This window comes from Sporothrix schenckii (assembly GCF_000961545.1).
Source record: "Sporothrix schenckii 1099-18 chromosome Unknown Cont46, whole genome shotgun sequence".
NCBI lineage: Eukaryota > Fungi > Ascomycota > Sordariomycetes > Ophiostomatales > Ophiostomataceae > Sporothrix > Sporothrix schenckii.
The window spans coordinates 64,097-78,261 of NW_015971147.1; the positions used below are offsets into that span (position 1 = coordinate 64,097).

At 53.4% G+C, this 14,165-nt stretch overlaps 5 protein-coding genes across 5 annotated transcripts; 3 read left to right on the forward strand and 2 right to left on the reverse strand.

Annotated features, from left to right (window-relative positions):
* Positions 1-1,507: 1,507 nt before the first annotated feature.
* Positions 1,508-3,410, forward strand: SPSK_00102 (siderophore iron transporter mirB; the record flags this gene model as incomplete). Its single annotated transcript, XM_016727082.1, has 2 exons — positions 1,508-1,791; positions 1,865-3,410. The coding sequence occupies 2 exons, from the start codon at positions 1,508-1,510 to the stop codon at positions 3,408-3,410; spliced, it is 1,830 nt and encodes a 609-aa protein (XP_016586348.1).
* Positions 3,411-3,811: 401 nt separating this feature from the next.
* Positions 3,812-5,641, reverse strand: SPSK_00106 (tripeptidyl-peptidase I; the record flags this gene model as incomplete). The annotated part of the gene is made up of 2 exons (XM_016727086.1): positions 3,812-4,655; positions 4,722-5,641. The coding sequence occupies 2 exons, from the start codon at positions 5,639-5,641 to the stop codon at positions 3,812-3,814; spliced, it is 1,764 nt and encodes a 587-aa protein (XP_016586349.1).
* Positions 5,642-8,756: 3,115 nt separating this feature from the next.
* SPSK_00190 (uncharacterized protein) lies at positions 8,757-9,080 on the reverse strand (the record flags this gene model as incomplete). Its single annotated transcript, XM_016727170.1, has 1 exon — positions 8,757-9,080. One exon carries the CDS (start codon positions 9,078-9,080, stop codon positions 8,757-8,759), a length of 324 nt encoding a protein of 107 aa, XP_016586350.1.
* A 694-nt stretch (positions 9,081-9,774) lies between these two features.
* On the forward strand, positions 9,775-10,054 carry SPSK_00191 (cytochrome c oxidase-assembly factor cox23; the record flags this gene model as incomplete). The annotated part of the gene is made up of 2 exons (XM_016727171.1): positions 9,775-9,875; positions 9,943-10,054. 2 exons carry the CDS (start codon positions 9,775-9,777, stop codon positions 10,052-10,054), a joined length of 213 nt encoding a protein of 70 aa, XP_016586351.1.
* Positions 10,055-11,024: 970 nt separating this feature from the next.
* SPSK_00079 (uncharacterized protein) lies at positions 11,025-14,120 on the forward strand (the record flags this gene model as incomplete). Its single annotated transcript, XM_016727059.1, has 1 exon — positions 11,025-14,120. One exon carries the CDS (start codon positions 11,025-11,027, stop codon positions 14,118-14,120), a length of 3,096 nt encoding a protein of 1,031 aa, XP_016586352.1.
* Between the last annotated feature and the right edge of the window lie 45 nt (positions 14,121-14,165).

Genomic DNA, 14,165 nt, shown 5'->3' on the forward strand with positions numbered 1-14,165 from the left:
CGCGTGCCCACCATCTTCATTCGGCAAGTTGTGGGTGATTTTATCTGTCCTTGACCTGTCCTGGCATGGCATGTGGGGGCAGGAGAAAAAAGAGAGAACGTCCACCTTCAGAGCGGAGACATTTGAAGTAGTTTTGAATTCGTCACGTTCCGGGAACGAAGCGGCATCGGAACAGAACTTTCCCTGATAGTTTCTTGCCTTCCATTTCGGTATGGTTGCTCGACTAGACAAATAGGGACATGAGTACGGAAGGTTTAAGCTGCTCTGAAGTCGAAACCCGGCAGTCCGGCATGGGCCAACAGACTGGTTGCAAATGGTTCCTGTTGTTTCTTTTCCCATCTGATAATTGTGTACGATTGCTAGTAGTACGTAAGGATGAGTTTGTGTCGAAATGGCTGTGGTTCGCCCTGTGGAATCCATTTCGGTCATGGAAATACGAAAATGTCCCTCACGGCTCTCTGGGAGGTATGGTATCCCCCGGATTTGACGACCATGTCGGGTATCCTTTGTGACTAACAATTGCAGATTTACAAAAGAAAGAAAATCAGCAGTGACAATATCATAGTACTTTGCGTACGAACAAGCACATCATGCGAGAGCCCGGCCTCACTTTGCCGCCGGTAACGTCCTCATCACCCACATGGTACCGCCGTCTCCATACTTACTTGGCTGGTCAAGCGACTGTCAAGACTACTGTAACATGTCGCTCTGGCTTGGTCATCCTGCTGTTCTCGGCTGGATGCCTCTGCCACGGCAGATATTGCCGGCTTAGCTTTGCAATTCTTTCCCAGTAGGGAATTTTGTCATAATTCTGTTTGCCAAGACAAATCCTGCGACGACGACCAGGTATTCATTGGCCGTGTCACCAGCACCAAGCACTGGCGAGCTCCTCCAGGCCCACAGCGAGAGATCTTGGCAGCTCTATGAATGTCTACTTCAGGCTCTTAAGTCTTCTTCGCCTGCCAGTACGTTGCATGTTCCTATCTAATCAGATCTGATAGCATAGATGGATAACGATAGCATAAATTGCGTCGACAAGCGAATAAACGTGGATCGGGCGGCCATCTTCCCCCACTCCTGGCAACCAGCTGCAGAGTCTTAGGTCTCGGCTAGTAGGGCAAGGACTGGAGGTGCATGGTCAATGTTAGTCGCTTTTGGGGGATATTTTTCTTTCAACATTGCAAGGTTTTTGCTCTAGTTCGTCGTCCGATGCCTGCGTCTAGAGCTTTGTCGGACCTTGGCTCGGAGATGCTGTGTGCTCGTATCCCAAGCACAAGCTAGTCATATTTACTGCTCCGTTGTGTGCATCCTCCTGTCACGCTATTCTCTGGTTCGAAATTAGTTGTGTTGGAAATATAAGAGCACGTTTGTATTCCTGCTTGTCGTCCCTCCCGTAGCCTCCTTGGGATTGATTTTCTTCCACATCCATCCCGGCATCAGCCACTCACACAGCCCTTCTTTGTTTACCTTTCCACAACAAGAGCCAGACGCCGTAAATACTTCAACCATGGGCCTTCCCAAATTCCGCTACAATACGACCGCTCTCTCGGAACCTGAGGCTGTGCCGGCAGATGCCACGTCCACCTCCGTTAACGCGAAAATCGCTGGAGATGAGCCTAAGACAGCCAGTCCTGCTACGATTGTACCGACCAACGTGGATCTAGAAGCCGATGACCTGCCACGCAAGGATGCCGGGGACCTGCCGACCGAGACGGCCCAGGCCGGTGTTCAGGACGTCGAGGCCGTGACCCTCACCTGGTCCAGACCGTCTCTGATCGCCGTCTTCATTCTGTGCGTGGGAAGAGGCGCCCTGCTAATTCATTCTGGTGCTCGCTTGGTTGATCATTGCTGACTCCTTCAACAGCATGTTCCTTTTGTACTTTGTCAACGCGTTCCAGGCCTCCATCCTCTACAACCTGACGCCGTACGTGACCAGTGATTTCCAGTCGCATTCACTCTTGACCGTCATCGGAATCGTGGCCAACGCAATGACCGCCGCCATGTACATCCCTCTGGCCAAGATGCTTGATCTGTGGGGCCGTGCCGAGGGCTTTGCAGTTATGATCTTCTTCGCCACGCTCGGGCTGGTCCTCATGGCCACCAGCAACAGCCTGCCCACCTACTGCGCTGCCCAGGTGTTCTACAGCATTGGCTTCGGTGGCATGACGTACAGCATCGACGTTATTACCGCTGATGCCTCGCGTCTCAAGTCCCGGGCCCTGGCATACGCCTTCACTTCGTCGCCATACATCATCACCGCCTTTGCGGGCCCCAAGGCCTCTGACGACTTCTACAACTACATCAGCTGGCGCTGGGGCTTCGGTACATTTTGTATTATCCTGCCCATCGTCGCTCTCCCACTCTTCGCCCTGCTTAAGCTCAACTTGCGCAAGGCCAAGAGACAGGGCATGCTGATCCGCGAACCTAGCGGCCGCACATTGTCGCAAAACGTTTGGTTCTACCTAGCTGAGTTTGACTTTCTGGGCGTGTTCCTGTTCGCGGCTGGTCTGACTGTCTTCCTGCTTCCGTTCACGCTGGCAGAATCGGCGCCCAACGGCTGGAAGTCAGGTTACATTATCACCATGATCGTTGTCGGTGCTTTCATCCTGGTACTCTTCGGCCTTCACGAGTGGCTGCTGGCCCCGACGCCGTTCCTCAACATTGGTCTGCTTGTCAACCGCACTGTCATCGGTGCCTGTCTGATTGACATCACCTACCAGATCTCATACTACTGCTGGGCCAGCTACTTCACGTCGTTCCTGCAGGTCGTCAACAACCTGACCTTGGCCGAGGCTGGCTACGTTGGCAGCACGTTTGACGTCCTGTCGGGAGTTTTGTTGCTGGGCATCGGCTTCCTTGTCCGTAAGACGGGCTATTTCAAGTACCTGTTGTACATTGCGGTGCCCATGTACATTCTCGGCATGGGCCTCATGATCCACTTCCGCTCGCCCAACGGCTACATTGGCTACATTGTCATGTGCCAGATCTTCATCTCGTTCGGAGGCTCCATCTTCATTATGATTGAGCAGCTGGCTATCCTGGCCGTTGTCGACCACCAGCATGTTGCGGCTGTTCTGGCTCTGCTATACGTTGTCGGCAACGTTGGTGGCGCTATCGGCAACACCATTTCCGGTACCATCTGGACCAACACTTTTGCGTATGCCCTGGAAATGTACCTGCCCGCTGAAGCCATGGGCAAAATCGAGGACATCTACGACGACCTTGACACGCAGCTGAGCTACGAGGTTGGCAGTCCCACCCGACTGGCCATCCAGGACGCGTATGGCTACTCCCAGAAGCGGATGCTGATTGCTGGCACGGCCATCATGGCGACCTCTTTTGTCTGGATGTTATTTGTTAAGAACATTAATGTCAAGACGGTTCCCCAGGTCAAGGGTACTGTCTTCTAAGCCGAGGTATTTCAAAAATGACAATGACTTGCTTTGGGCTTCGGGTGGGTGAGAGAACGGAGCCACGACATGTGCAGAAGCGAGAATATTGAAGGCTGTTTGATACTAGTAACCGTATCTGCAGAGCATACGGTATTTGGAATCAAAGCTGGTTTGGAATTGGGGGTAGAAAAGGTTAGGCATATATAGAGGAGCAAGGGTGGGAGATTGAAAATAAAGCGTTTGTATCATTAAGCCCAAAGCAATTAAATCAAAGAAGCACCATACCAACTACTATCCAACGGTCTTCGGCACCTATCAATCTGGCTTAAACTGTGAACTGCAGTATTCAATGTTTTGCCATTCCATTCGCTACCATACCTCCTCGCTCCCCTTTTTGGTTACTTCTCTAGGTATAATTTCTATTGATTTGGCACGCCAGGTGCGGCAGCTTGAAGCAGTGCCGGGAAATTGGGAGTACCAAGGCCGGTGACCGGGTCCCAGCCCTTGGTCGCATTCCACGAAGCAGGGCTGTCAAAGTATGTCGTGTTGGTACAGCCAATGCCAGCTCCACCGGTGATGTCGTTCCAAGCCGCCGTGTTATTGTACAACCATGGGTTGAGGAAGCCCAGCGGCGAGAGGCCCTTGCTGCGACGAGCCGCGTTCAGAAGAGCCACCACGCCAGCAACAACAGGTGCCGATGCACTGGTGCCCGCAAGCTGTGCGGAACGACCCTTGTCGAAAATCAAAAAGTTGTTGCCCTGTGCCGCAACATCCGGGAAACCGCGGTTGGAAGCATTGAAAAATGGGGCGTAGGTGCTGCCAATGGACTGGAGGTACGTCGAGACAGCAGTATCCTGGTAAGCTGGGCGGGGGTGGAGAGAACTGAAGCCGCCGGAGCTGAACGACACGGCCAGCTCGGGGCCAGTTTGGTGGGTGGCTCCAACGGCGGTGACATAGGGACAACCAGCTGGAAAGCTCGGCTGAAAATAGGGCTTGTTGTCTGATACGCGCACGCAGGCATCGCCAGGGCCTGAATCGCCGGAGCTGAAGAGAACACTGACACCGCGAGCCCCAAGCTGCATGAACAAGTTGCAAACCTTGTAGGCGTACTCAGGGGGGACTGACTGCTCCTCTTCGCCATACGACGTCGAGAGGGTCTGTGGGAGCGCAGAATCGTTCAGTGCCAGTATGTACGTCAGGAACTCCAGGTAGGGCTCGTTGCTCCCAGGCTGTGTCGGCTCGTCAGGCGTAGGGACAAGCGGGCTGTAGAGTACCTGTCAGCAGATGGTGCGGAAAGGCTTCAAATAAAACGACATGTGATTTACTTACCCTAAGCCGCCGGTGCTGTATTCGATAATGGGAATGGGATGGCTGATACCAATGATGTTCTGGACGTCAAGGTTGGCCTCGCCACTATCAAATGCAGAGCTTTGGTCGTTCTTGCCGTCGTTGACGAGAGCCACTGAGAAGTTTTGGCCTTTGGCGGCGGGAACGTAGTACTTTGTGAACAGTGCTAGGTCACTGTAGCGGGCGTACTCGTTGAGGTAGGATGCAAAGCCGATGAGGTTCTGGGCTGGATCGGTAACAGTATAGTTGATGTTGTACAGGGTCTTGAGGCATTGCGGAGTGACACCATTGCCGCACGACGCGACATCGTTCTGCTGGGCCGCGACAGCCAGAGCGGACTTGGCGCTGCTGTCCTCATTGTCTTCAAGATACTGCATACTGAAGACGGTCGATTTGTGTGTGCTAAATTTGCCAAAGCGGGTCGTCGGCTGGACCATGTCGAGATGGTTGGTCAGGGCATCTGGGACACTGTATGCTAAGGTACGGAGGACAGGTGTGTCACTGTCTTCATATTGATACCAGTCAAAGCGGGTGTCGAGCAGTGCGTTGGCACGGTCGACTGTCGTCGTGAAGGACACCCAGTCGTTGTTGACAGAAGGTGCAATGCCGTTGTCGCGGAGCCAAATCGAAACATTGTCAACAGCGGCGTCTGAAGGGGCTGTGTAAGACCTGACCTCATCGCGTGTCAAGTGCATGCCATAGTTTGGGTGGCCAGGCGTAGACACCTCGAGAACAACTCTCTCGAGGTCATCGGCACTATGCTGGCGCAGCGCGATCTTGAGCGAGATGGCATCTGAGGGACTCGCATTGCGGACGAGGCTCCAGCCTTGCGGAACATTGGGCAGGCTGTGGAACACCTTTGCACTGGCCACAGAGGCAAGGAAAAGGAATGGCGCCAACATCGTGGCGGCTGAAACAGTGCTAAGGTAAAAGAGCGTGTGGGGAGGGGGGAAACAAGACAGGTGCCAGATATGATGTCACAAAGCCGGCAATGGGGACAGGATGTGTAGACAAGCAAGAGAACGCATCAATGGACAGGTTCAAGGGAGAGCGAGACGAAAGAGCGACATCGGTAGGGCACAAGAAGTTTGGTCGAAAGGAGGGAGACGAACGGGGGTAATAAATAAAATGTCACCAAGTGTGACAGAGTGCAATAACCGCCGACATGTGTGAGAAGGAGGAAACTGGTCAGGAAAGGAAGGAGGGATAATGTATCTGGTTTCCTTGGCCTGCTCCTTCCTGTGAAGGCCGCCCATGTGCTGCGTCTACCATCGGGACCTTCCTTTTACTTTGGAAGCTGGCATGGGCCAAGAGACCTTCTCCGCAATTATTTGTTGATCGACTTTTTCCTCTGCTCTTGGCCCCCGAACAAGGAAAGAACGGACAGACTACGCTACAATGGGGCGATCTTGATGGAATTGTGTGAATGCGACTGGTGTCAAGTAAAGGACCATAAAGAACCGCAAACACTGTATCTGGCCAAGACAGCCCTCCACGGAGTAACGATTGGGAGCAGAATATGCTTTTACAGCGCGGTAGTACGAATTATATGGTAGGTTGTTCATGTGGACTGGGTCCAAGTAGATTGGGCAATTTGGACCTCGCTGTTTCCAATGCGGACAATAATTTACACAGCACGGCAGGTACAATCCGGTGTTGATTGCGAAATTGTGGGCGAGGGATTCCCCAATTGGGAAGCATCGGAGACGGGGGAGGGCACGGTGGTACTACGCCCAATTGCAGACACGGAAGGGACGACCGAGCACCACACTTAGACTTGGCTCTTAAGAGCAAGACGCGGTAGGAAGAAAGCGCGTGGGAGCGGAAAGGATGATTAAGGAACATGAAGCAGAAGAACCAAATCGTAACAAGGGGCAATCAACAAACAAATCCAGGGCACAACTTTGGTCCACTAAAACAGATCTAGCTAGTCTCCAACGGCAATCTCTCGACTCGATCTAAGACCAAGTATCTACCGGCTGTTGGCCTCGGAGTAGTGGGTAGCAGTGCTCCATCACAGACAGGTGTCCGCTTGTGACACATACTTCGTATTGTTAGTCGACCAAACATCTGCATTGGCACGACCGAGGCACAAAGCGTAAGTTTGGTAGTAATCCTCCGCAGAAGCAGACGGGAAAGGCTGGGCGATCTATCTACGCCATATCACCGTGTCGATGCATAATAATTCGATTGTCAGTCGTTGGATCCTTCCTCATTTGGGTCGGTGGTGTTCATCGTTCTGCAGCTTCTGTTCCTGGCAGGTGCACAGAGATGTGCTTGCCTAACCTGGCCAAGCGGGATTGGCGTGCGTCGACAATGATATGCCGTTCTGAACACAGCCTGAACTGATCAGCCATGCGCCCCTGCTTACTGCATCCTTGGCCAGGCCTGGCCAGGGCTGTCGTGGTGAAATGGCGCAACGAAAGTAATGAGGGATAATATGTCGTCTTACGTGCTACTTGAGAGTGACAGTTTTGAATAAATACACGTAAGAAAAGCAACTGTGGGATAATATCTACAAAATGGCGAGCCTCGTGTTAGTGACGAAAGTGAGGAGTCTCGTCCGCTCCGTATCGCAATGGCCCCACGTTTAGTGCTCGATGGCATATCAAAGGTGTTAAACAAATCAAAGGCTCAGTGGATTGAGGCCGCGATCTCAAATAAATTGTGAAGCAAAAGACGGAACAAGTCGACGCCGCCATGGACAAAAGGAAATCAGAAAGATACAAAAATGTGCACTGTTTCTTCTCGCTATCGCCACCATCGCGTGCTTGTCTTCGCGTTTGTCCTTTCCAGCGTGTTGATGTTGCGACGGGGCCGCAACAAGACGTTTGTTTTGCGATACCACGCCACTCTAAGGACGTCCTTGCGGGGTTTTCGGAAGGACAGCGCGGTCTGGTGCGGATCTCGCAGAATCCTAACCGTGTAGCACTTCCCCAAACGAAGAAAATGCCATCCCTGGATGTTCAATAGAAACTGGCTCTCGTCGTTCCAAGTCGCCGCCCGTGAGGGCGCCACGTCTCTGCTTTCCTGGGGCTTTATGGTGCATACTCAGCCTGTATTGGGCGCTACCGTCTTGCGCCGCATGGCGCGGCTCAAGCTGCCGACCAAAAATCCTCGCCTTGGGGTCGAGATGTACGATGAAAGGAGCTATCAAAATCAATAGGATAAATAAATACGTCCGGAATTTCTCAAAGTAAATCGCTAGCTGCCTTTGTTGCCATTTAGCCACCATATCGCAACGTCTCACGCCTTGCTGGGCCAAAAAAAAANAAAAAAAAAGAAAAATGCAATTAACCATACCATTCATTTGTTCCTTTTGTCTTTTTGGTATTCATGTCATTCCTACTCCACTAGTCACTAGTCGTGCTTCCCCTGCAATACTTTATCTTGCCCGTGGATTTCTCTGTGTGGTTTAGAAGCCTCAATATATGTGCCAACGGCTTGTTGCTCCCTCCTAGCTACAATTCGTGCTCGCTGATCGTAGCTTCCTCCCATTACTTCTCTTGCATCCAACGATGGTAAAAGACCATCCTCCAACTCAGCCCCAACGTCTGCATCGGGCGTCAACAACCAACGTGCACGAACGGGCCTCGCGGTTCTACCGCACAAATTACCGTGCGAGCGATGTGACGGCGGTGGGTGCCAATGCGGGAGCCTCCAAGGCTTTGCAGCAGCGACTAGATATTCTTCAATTGTCTCTGAGAAATCCGGAGGAGGCGTCAGTCAACACGTTGGCACAGCGTGGTGACGAATCTGAAGATTTTGAGACAGAATCAGGCTATCAGAGAGATGGTGCAGGAATTTGGAATTTGGAATCGAAGAAAAAGCATAGCATGGAGTACACGGGCACGCAAAACTGGCCTGGTATGGGCATAATAGATTTCAGAGTCGCAAACTATGGAGAGATAAAAAAAGCAAGTGATAAACGACGCAAAGGCCGCAAACCGCACACGTCAAAGCTATCCCGTTTAACGTCCCAGTCTCATATCTGGCCTCGCACTTAGACACTCGTATCTAGGCTCTCTTCGACTTGGTGGCGCCGCGGTTGGCGTTGGACTGGACCGAGCTGGTCGTCTTTTGACCGGAGCTCTGGATCTTGTTCTTCTGCTGCGGGTTCGACACGAAGTACAAGTAGACAGCGGCAATGATGGCGAGAATAACAAAATTGCCAGCCACAAATTTGCCGATGCCACCAACAAGCGCAACAGTATGGCGAACTGTGTCGGCGGCAAACGTCAAGCCGGACTCGAAGAAGTGGATGACGGCCAAGAAGGTTGCCGCGAGAGCCTCGTAGACGGACCGCATGAGGTCGGCGACGGCATTGGAGAAGGTGGCCATTGTGTCGGGGGTGTTATAATACCGACTCGTGATTGTTTAAATTTGGGTTTGAAAGGTAATGTTAATTTTTTATTAAAAAAAAGTTAATAATAATGACAACAGATGAGTATTGATTTACTGATCGCAAAATGTTAGGTTTTGATAAATTACGAGGAGCGTCCGCCTCCTCTCCCATCTTGTATAAAATTTACACACTTCCTATTACCAGTCACCCCCTCACATTGTCTCGAAGCTGCGTCGCCTTATGATTGCCGCGCCCTTGTTTTGCAGCTTTCTGACGTCACCACCCTCTAGATTGCCCCCCACGACCTGCCACAACCAACGACCCCAAACAAAGGTAGGCGCCAAAACAGCCTCCTAGACGATACAACGTAGGCTGATGAGACTTCTGTGGATATACGTCCTCATGATGCCAAATAGTAGATTGTCCTAGAATGTCACGAGGCGACCTGCCTGGTATGGTACTGATATTACTAAGCAGAGACTCACGTTCTTCATCACGTGCACTATTTTCCTAGCTCTCCCAGGAACGAACCGGGAGAGACCCACCCTATTCCATCTTAGCATATCGACTTTGCTACTCCGGTTGGTACTCGACGACTTTGGGATCCGGACCACGCGGCACAACACCATCGGCAAACACCTTCACCAGAAAGAAGTTTACTTCTTTCTGCTGACACATGAATCAGCAGTCATGTCCAGTGAAGAATCAACAAAGACCCCTGCCCAAGGCGCGGTATCCGAGGCCCGCAAAGACGCTGTCTGGACGCCACAGGTCCGGCGCAAGTTTGAGACGTACGCCCGCCCCGCGTTGTCCCGAACCAAATGTTACAAAATACAGGCTGACATTGTTTTCCTTCAGGAAAAGCAAGAGCGAGTACCTTGACCCATGCCAAGAGGCAGCAGCGCGGAGCATCCGGTGCCTGCATCGCAACGGCGGCGACAAAGCGCTGTGCCTGGACTACTTTCAGTGAGTTGACCTGCAGGACGTTGGCTGGGAACTGTTATTCTACTATATCATTGCATACTGATTCATATAAGGGCGTACCGTGACTGCAAAAAGCAATGGGTAAGTCTATGATGTATTTGGATGGGTGAATGGATGAATATGCTGATAGGGAAGCCGTATGAGAGCAGCACTCTGTACAATCTTACAATCTCTGGCTGTCTCTCTCTATCCTCTCTCTTATTTTCTTATAATTGCGTACCGTGGAGTAATATACTAAAACAAAGCAGCTAGAGAAGCGGCAGGAGGACAAGAGAAGGAAGAAGCAAGAAGCTGGGGGTGGTTGGTTTAGCTGAGCTGCGCTGAGGCCCTTTGCCAAGTAGATACCTACATTTATGTCTATACGATGATTGACACATGTACCATATAATGTATATAGTAAGAACAAGTTTTCTTATTAGTCCTTAAAGACTCAGTGGAAAAACCTCCAAATTCCACAGAAGTAATTAAAAAGTGTCGATGGCGAAGGTATTTAGAAACGAAGAGCGAAGATATGTCTAACTTTGGAACCGCATTCAACACACTCTTTTAAAACGAACTATATACGAAGAGCTAAATAAACAAGCTTATCGACTGAGACGAAAACGGCTAATTTTAAACACGCACGATATATATGTGAATTTCGTTGTCCGACAAACGCTTACGATTCAGAGATGACGATACCGTGTAATTTGCAAACTGTATTATAAATTCGCACGGTGGAATCCGGGGGGTGCACCTACCATCTAGCTAGCGTTGACCACAGCAATCCTGGCGCGAAAAGCATGCACCACCCGATACTTCGAAAAAGGTCAACAGCTTAACAGACAGCTCCAGCGACCACTTTCCCACGACCAGCCACGACCGGTAACTCGGCCCATCTGCATGGCATAGACCTGTTCGACTTTTTCGCCGCCCAATTGCCCCCCGCCGGTGCTTTCTCCTAGACCACCTCTCACATGGAACAACACACCCGCCAGCGGCCACGGCTGAAGAATGGCGTCGATATGCAGCTGCAGGCGGCGTTTGCTGAGCAGAACTGGACGACCGTGATCCGCCTCGCCGACAAGCGCCACAAGGCCAGCAAGGACCCGTATTACGAAGTGGTCAAGGTGTGCGCAGAGACCCAGGTCGACGGCGTGGTGGACAAGGCCGCAGCAGCCGTGCTGGTGGACAACTGGGTGCGCAGCGGCGCGGTGCCCAAGGATCTGGAGTCCATCGAGTTGCTAGAGTGGGCCTGCGACAGCGACGGGGACATGAGCGACTATAGCACCACGTTTGGTGTTCTGCACGCTCGTTGGGTCAAGGCAAACCCGCGCAACGTGGCGGCAGCAACGGCGAGTCTGCGGGCGTGCCTGCAGGCATGGGACCTGGCGAACGCACAACAGATTGCCACGATCCTCGACAAGTCGTCCCACACACACGACCGGCGGTATATGTTCTGGGGTATCCTGTTGACGCATTTGCTTGCGGGCGACGTGGCACAAGCCGAGTCGAAGCGCAAGATCTACGGAATGCTAGCACAGAAACAGCTGGAAAAGGCGGCCGAGGCAGCCGAGGCAGCGGCGTCCACAGCCAAAATCATCGACAACAAGAACAAGGTCAGCGAGGCAGATCGCAGCCTGCATACTGAGGAGGAATTTTTGTTATACCTGCGGGTGGTGGCGACGCACGGCACGGCCGACAACTACACGCAGAGGGCACTACATAAAACGGCAGGTGCCGCGGCACAACTTTTGGCGGCCGGGCGCAAGCAGCTTTTCGACGAGGTGCTGGAGCAACTGGAGACACTCAAGCGCTGGGACTCTGTGTTTGACCTCTGCCGTCAGGCCCTCTCTATGTCGACGGGCGACAACAATGACCAGCCCTCGACTGTGGCCTGCGACGTGCGCGTCTGGAACAGCTTTATTGCTGCGGCGCAAAAGAGCGACAATCCTGAGGCCGCCTTTGACACTGTGCAATCCCTGCTCTTCATCACAGCGAGGTCCCCAAAACTGCCCCAGATGTACACCAAGAACGTCGGCCTCGCCCTGTTGCAAACGACTTTTGGCCTTCCACCAGCATTGTTGCCAGAGCCGGCCGCCGGACAGTCGTCGCTGCAGGTCGAGCAGTTGTTGACATTTATCGAGGCCAACCTAGACAAGGTGTCCCTCTTTGACGATATACGGCTCTTTACTGAGCGTCTTTCCTTTGCACAGGCACAAGACCTCATCAACCGACTCACGGATACGACACCCTCCACGACCCTCCGCAAGGTTCTTGTCTTCAAGCTGCGCTACCTTCTCACAACATGCCCCGAGACACGCTGTCCGCGCTCTGTTCTTTATAACCAGACAGAGGCCGACGCCGACGCGGCCCTCCTGCGCGGTGACGGTGGTCTGCGCTTGTTTGAGCTTGCGTGCAAGGTCTGTCGCAATGCGGCGCCTGCTTCGTACGGGTGCACGCACTGTTTGCAAGAACTGGTCATAGGAAGCCTGCAGCTTCACCGCACACTGTCCGACGATGCCGACTTTATCGCAGCCGTGCCCAAAATGGACAAGGACCCTCGCATCGATCTTGCGCTCGTGGCTGGCAGCAGTCTTCTTCGCCTAGCAGGCGACGTTGGCGCCGACAAGGGCGTTGACACCAGTAGCCTCCTCCAGGCCGCCCTTGTTCTCGACGCCCAGCAGCGCCAGACTCCCGATGATATCACGCTCCGCCTGCTCCTCATCCGTGTCTTCCTCCGTCTCGGCTGTGGAAGCCATGCACATCAGCTCTGGCAGCCACTTGGCGTCAAGCGGAGTATCCTGGATGCCCTTGGTCCTCTCTTTTACGACCGTCTGTCAACGGTGGCGCCCGGCCTGTTTACCGGAAGCAGCACGCCTAAGAAGCCGCTGTTGATGGACCCACTCAAGCAGTATTTTTCCACTGTCCTGCGCCACCCGTCGGCTGTCCGCATCTGGGACGCCTTCGCCGCAGGCAGCTACAGTAGCATTCTCGACATGGCCGCTTACCATGGACAGCTGCAGCGCAGCTGCACACGGGTCATGACGGTTGTCGAGGAGCGACGCGCGGCACGCGCGCTCGGCGGTCGCCTTGACGATGGTCTCCTTGACGACCTTGCCAGTGACCTTGCCCGCGACGATGCACCCCTGCACAATTCCACCGACTATGGCGCTCTCCCTAACCTTGAGAGCTCGTTTGGGGCGCCGCTTGCTGAGAAGGTGTCCCTTGGCCCGGGTCTTTCCGATATGCGCATGCAGCTGTCGCTGCTGGCCGAGCGGTACCTCGAGGTGATCTCCTTCAAGCCGGCCAAGGAGTACAAACCGGCCAAGGCCGCCGAAGCTGCCGCCCGTGACAAGGCATACTTGCTCGAGTCGCTCGCACGCATCCAGTTTTCTCTGGACGACCTGCTGCATGCCTCTGCCCAGCCGGCTGCACATCTCACCGCAGGCGAGTGGGCGTATTACACGGCTGTGTCAGTGCTCGTGTCGTTTGCGACTTTCAGCCTCGGCAACACGACCGGAGATGCCACCGCAACGGCGCCGCCCATCTTCTCGTTGCTAACCGAGTCGCTGACGACGGCCGTGGACCTTCTTCGCAAGTCGGCTCTGCCACCTACTCCGTCCTCTCCTACCACGTCCGCGCTCCTTCGCACCTTTACCGATATCCACAGCCTTGGCATGCTGCGCGAGACTGCCGTTGCCGTGAAGCATACCGGTGCCTTCCTGGGCGCCTTCCACGACAAAGAGAATGCTCGTGACCGAACCGGCAAGTCTGGCCTCGGTAAGGAGGCACTCGCTGGCGCTGCTGCTTTTAAAACGCTTTCGGCGCGCCTGCTCGCCGACATTAAGACACACGTCAAGGCCTGCAAGGACACGCTGGGTGCGCCCGGTTGGCTGGACCGTCTGAGCGAGACAGTGAGCCAACCTGGCGACGGTGAAGGAGAGGACGAGCTAACAAAGGCCGTCGTGGTCGCCGTTGGTGGGTCGGCTGCGGTTGAGGACTGGGCCGGCCACCTGCTAGACGGCTGGCGAGAGACCATCCGTGGTTTGGGACAAGTTCAGTTAGACTAGATGCCACGAACTATGAATGAATAATAGGACAACAAAAATTGAAAT